The 4,771-nt window shown below is 33.8% G+C and overlaps 1 protein-coding gene across 1 annotated transcript; it reads left to right on the plus strand.

The window, feature by feature from the left end:
* Nucleotides 1–1,855: 1,855 nt before the first annotated feature.
* Nucleotides 1,856–4,046, plus strand: LOC102595365 (cytochrome P450 76A2-like). Its single transcript, XM_015309745.1, has 2 exons — nucleotides 1,856–2,817; nucleotides 3,138–4,046. Exons 1-2 carry the CDS (start codon nucleotides 1,903–1,905, stop codon nucleotides 3,783–3,785), a joined length of 1,563 nt encoding a protein of 520 aa, XP_015165231.1. The 5' UTR covers nucleotides 1,856–1,902; the 3' UTR covers nucleotides 3,786–4,046.
* The last annotated feature ends 725 nt before the right edge of the window (nucleotides 4,047–4,771 follow it).

Consider the following 4,771-nt stretch of genomic DNA (forward strand, 5'->3'; position numbering starts at 1 on the left):
ATGAAGATTTGAGTAATTTAATTTAAAGTTCTAAAATATTGTTAATGAAAGATGAATAATTTTTTAAATATAATTCTTGAATATTTTCCCCCAAACACCTCCACCCCCAGGGGCAGACCCACAAGAAGTTACAAGCAGAGGCGGAGCCAGGATTTCAGACTTGTGGGTTCTAAATTTAAAAAAAAATAACGATCTTAAAAATCACAAAACACAAATTATGTTAATGAGATGTTTGTCATGTTTGAAATCATTACCTTTTAATAATATGAAGATTTGAGTAATTTAATTTAAAGTTCTAAAATATTGTTAATGAAAGATGAATAATTTTTTAAATATAATTCTTGAATATTTTTATTATAATATAAAATACTATTTTAAGTGAGAAAAAAATATTTAATTCACCATTAATATTTTCGCACCTAAAATATATATTTTACTAGTTTCATTGTGACCTTGAACTATTACTACCTTCAAAAGTTATAATGTTGAAAAGCAAATAACAATTATTCACTATAATCAATTATCAATATGTGGGATAACCTTAGAAAATATTAAAAATTGATTTTTGAATAGATAATTCTACGGTGTAAAAGCAAACAAATAAAAAAAATGAAAAAGGAGAAGTGAGAGTACATAGTACATATCGAAGGCAGAGGTCGGATGATAGCAATCAGATCAACAATAAAAGTTAGAATCCTAACTTTTGAAAATAAATTTGGGCTAAAATTTTTGAATAGAAATCAATGAAATTATATTTGGGTTAAATTTTTTGAATATCTGAGTAGAAATCAATAGTTAGCTATTGTTTTAAAGTATGATCCAAACACTTTTTTTTATTATCATTAACCGTTTTTCTGTTTTTTTTTTTATATATATAAATTATCATTTGCCAATTTTCTACTTTTTATAAAAACAAAAATCCAATGTTTTTATCTGAAATTAATTCCAAAAACTTAGTGCCGTGAGCAGGTTTCGAACCCATGATCATTAACCGTTTTTCTGTTTTTTTTTTTTTATATATGTATAAATTATCATTTGCCAATTTTCTATACCGGTTTTCTATTGTTTTTAAAAAAATATATAAATTATCATTTGCCAATTTTCTATTTTTTATAAAAACAAAAATCCAATGCTTTTATCTGAAATTAATTCCAAAAACTTGGTGCCGTGAGCAGGTTTCAAACCCATGGCGCGTGTATTGAATGATTTCACTGGGTGCGGGGAGACCACTGGGCCACCCGACTCATTGTGTTAGAGGATTCACAGGAAATTTATATGTACGTTTTATTTGATAAAATCTACGGAAAAGTCAGTGGGTTCTCCCGAAACCCCTTCCGCTACAGTAGCTTCACCCCTGCATATAATCGACAAGTGCCAATTATTGGGTACCAATTTACAACATTTTCTTATCATTTTACTTTATGAATAGTGATCGCAATTATTCTAAGTACGTCTACTATCTTGTCAGATAAATAGTATGGTAAAGCAAAGAAACTTGTTTTGTGGACGTAATTTATCATTAACGCCGACAATATTAATAAGCATTGAAAATGTTGAGCTAACCTAAGTATATTAACTATACAAGCAAACGAGGGTTGAAGTTTCAAAAAGAAAAATCAAAGCTCATACCTAATTGACACACACATAACATGTAGCTGGAGGCCATAGCTGCCGCGTGGAACCAAAATTTGAACTTTATAGGTTCTAAATTTTAGGATAACAACCCTCGGGTATTGGTAATTGATTTTTGAAGGGTAATTAGGACAAAAATAATTTAGTTGCGCACTGAATAAACAGTACCAAGTTAAATGGTTATGAGGTAATGAGAAGCAATATAACATTATAAATAAGAGCTTCCGTCACATAATTTATAGCAAACTCACTAAAAAAAGTATAGGAGAGATGGAATGGGAATGGAGTTATCTGTGTTTTTCTTCAATCATCTTATTACCAGTTTTGATCCTATTTTTTTCTCAGAAAAAGACTACAAAATGTTCTTACAAATTACCTCCAGGACCACCTGGATTACCATTTTTTGGTAACATGTTTGAACTAGGAACAGAGCCCTACAAAAGAATGGCAGCTCTAAAACAGAAATATGGCCCTGTATTGTGGTTAAAACTTGGCACCTCAACCAACATTATGGTTGTTCAAACAGCTCCGGCTGCTGCAGAATTATTTAAGAACCATGATACTTCCTTTGCGGATCGATTCATACCTGATGTAAATCAGGCACATAGTTACTATCAAGGGTCCTTGGCCATAGGCCGATATGGCTCATTTTGGCGCTTTCAGAGACGGATATGTACTGTGGAAATGTTTGTACACAAAAGAATCAGTGAAACAGTGCCAGTAAGGCGAAGATGTGTGGATAATATGTTAAAATGGATAGAGAAAGAAGCGAATTCAGCTGAAAAAGGAAGTGGGATTGAGGTAACACGTTTTGTGTTCCTAGCATCGTTTAATATGCTAGGGAATTTGATTCTGTCGAAAGACTTGGCTGATCCAGAATCCGAGGAAGCCTCGGATTTCTTCAATGCCATGAAGAGAATCATGGAGTGGTCAGGTATTGCTAATGTTTCTGACATATTTCCATTTCTTAGAAAGTTTGATTTTCAAAAATTGAGGAAGAAGATGGCACGAGACATGGGGAAGGCCATTGAGATCATGTCTATGTTTCTCAAGGAACGCGAGGAAGAGCGAAAGAAGGGTGCGGAGAAGGGGAAAGATTTCTTGGATGTGTTGCTTGAATTTGAAGGCACTGGAAAAGATGAGCCAGCTAAATTATCAGAACATGAGATCAAAGTATTAATAGTGGTAAGGTTTTTTAAAAAAAATCTCTACACTTATCTTTTCAACATCAATGATTTTCTTTTCAATTAGTTGTATCTGGAGCAGAAAAATGTGTTCTGCTTAGGGAATATTTTATGCTCCTCAGGCCTCAGTCTTCACTCAACAATCTTCATTCCTTGTCTTTTACTACTATTGCTCACTTTAATTATGAGGACTAATTTGATTGAAAAGTTAATGTAAGTTCTTTTGAGATCTTTACACAAATAGCCGGCTGGGTTCACTGTTTCACTTTTCCTATCTGGTATACATATACTATACACTGATTATATACGGTTCTGCATCAGGAAATGTTTTTGGCCGGTTCAGAGACGACGAGCAGCAGCGTAGAATGGGCACTAACAGAGCTCTTGCGCCATCCAGAAGCAATGGACAAAGTGAAAACAGAGATATCAAAAGTAATAGGACCAAACAGCAAGTTTGAAGAAAGTGACATCGAAAACCTTCCTTATATGCAAGCTGTAATCAAAGAATCGCTTCGTTTACATCCTCCTCTGCCTTTCTTGCTCCCAAGAGAGACAATTCAAGACACAAAGTTCATGGGGTACGACATACCAAAAGGAACTCGAGTTCTGGTGAACACCTGGGCTATTGGAAGAGATCCTGAATGTTGGGACGACCCTATGAGTTTCAAGCCCGAGAGGTTTCTTGGCTCAAAAATAGACGTGAAGGGTCAGCATTATGAGCTAATTCCATTTGGTGCAGGACGGAGGATGTGTGTTGGCTTGCCTTTAGGCCATCGAATGATGCATTTTGCTCTGGGATCATTGCTTCATGAATTCGATTGGGAGCTTCCTAATGGTGTCTCTCCTAAATCTATCAATATGGATGAAAGCATGGGTGCAACAGCCAGAAAACGTGACTCTTTGAAAGTAATACCAAAAAAGGCTTTAGAACTCATCAATCTTTTCGAGCCAACAAGTATGTCTTTATAATTATGTATGCATTTTTTTTGCATATGTTCCTTATAATAAGTATTTGCAATCTTAGTAGCTCAGTTGGTTGACCACCTAAAATTTAACCTTGTTGGTGAATGTTCGATTCCCCACCCTACCCCATTTTAAAAAAATGTATTTGTAATGCTAACTGGAGTTTCTTTAGTACAATATTTATAGTATGTATCTAGATCTTTGTCAACAAGATTGTAATTTGGAGAAATTCATGTGTGATAAATGTAATACTTAAAATCAATTTTAGCTTGAATAGTCTTTACGAAGTTGCTTATGAATCAAACTTTGAATGTCTTTTTGAAGTCTCGCATGCTTTTTTGATGGTTAGGTGTGTCACACCCCTTTTTCGCACACGGTTGCGGAAGGGTTTTTCCAATTAAAGTGACGCTATTGATTAAGAGATTATTTTATTTTCGTTTTAGAGTCGCCACTTGGAATTGAGTTATGGTGTTCCAAGTCACCTTTTGTTTAATCCTTAATCAAAAGGAAATGACTCTTTATATGGTTTGCGAACTAGAAATTCGGGTAAGGAATTCTGTTGACCGAGGGGAAGGTATTAGGCATCCCTCGAGTCCCGTGGTTCTAGCACGGTCGCTTTTATTGACTTCTACCTACTTTAAATCATTTGTGGATATATTATTTTCAGGTCATGACTTGTTTGCATTTTTATTGTTGAACTTTTATTTGGTCTCAAATCGGATGCATAACTGCATTCTCGACTTTTGACATATAAATACCTTATGAACATAATTGTTTTCTTCTCTCGAGTGCATCACCTAATTTTATCTATAAGTGATCTTATTTTAAATTAATGAAAGTTATTATATTTTTGGACAAGGTGCGTCACCGCATCCTTGAGTTTTTTTTTAATGTTTCAAAAAAGATGTGTAACCACATTTTTAATTGAAACAAATATTATTTTTTATATGCCTAAAACCCATCTAATGTTATAAGAAAATATTAAATAAAAT

The sequence above is a fragment of the Solanum tuberosum genome, unplaced genomic scaffold, assembly GCF_000226075.1.
Source record: "Solanum tuberosum cultivar DM 1-3 516 R44 unplaced genomic scaffold, SolTub_3.0 scf00008, whole genome shotgun sequence".
Classification (NCBI taxonomy): Eukaryota; Viridiplantae; Streptophyta; class Magnoliopsida; order Solanales; family Solanaceae; genus Solanum; species Solanum tuberosum.

Coding starts and splice junctions, on each gene's coding strand:
- LOC102595365 (XM_015309745.1), top strand. CDS start 1,903: ATGGAATGGGAATGGAGTTATCTGTGTTTTTCTTCAATCATCTTATTA. Junction 2,818..3,137: donor AGATCAAAGTATTAATAGTG/GTAAGGTTTTTT, acceptor GTTCTGCATCAG/GAAATGTTTTTGGCCGGTTC.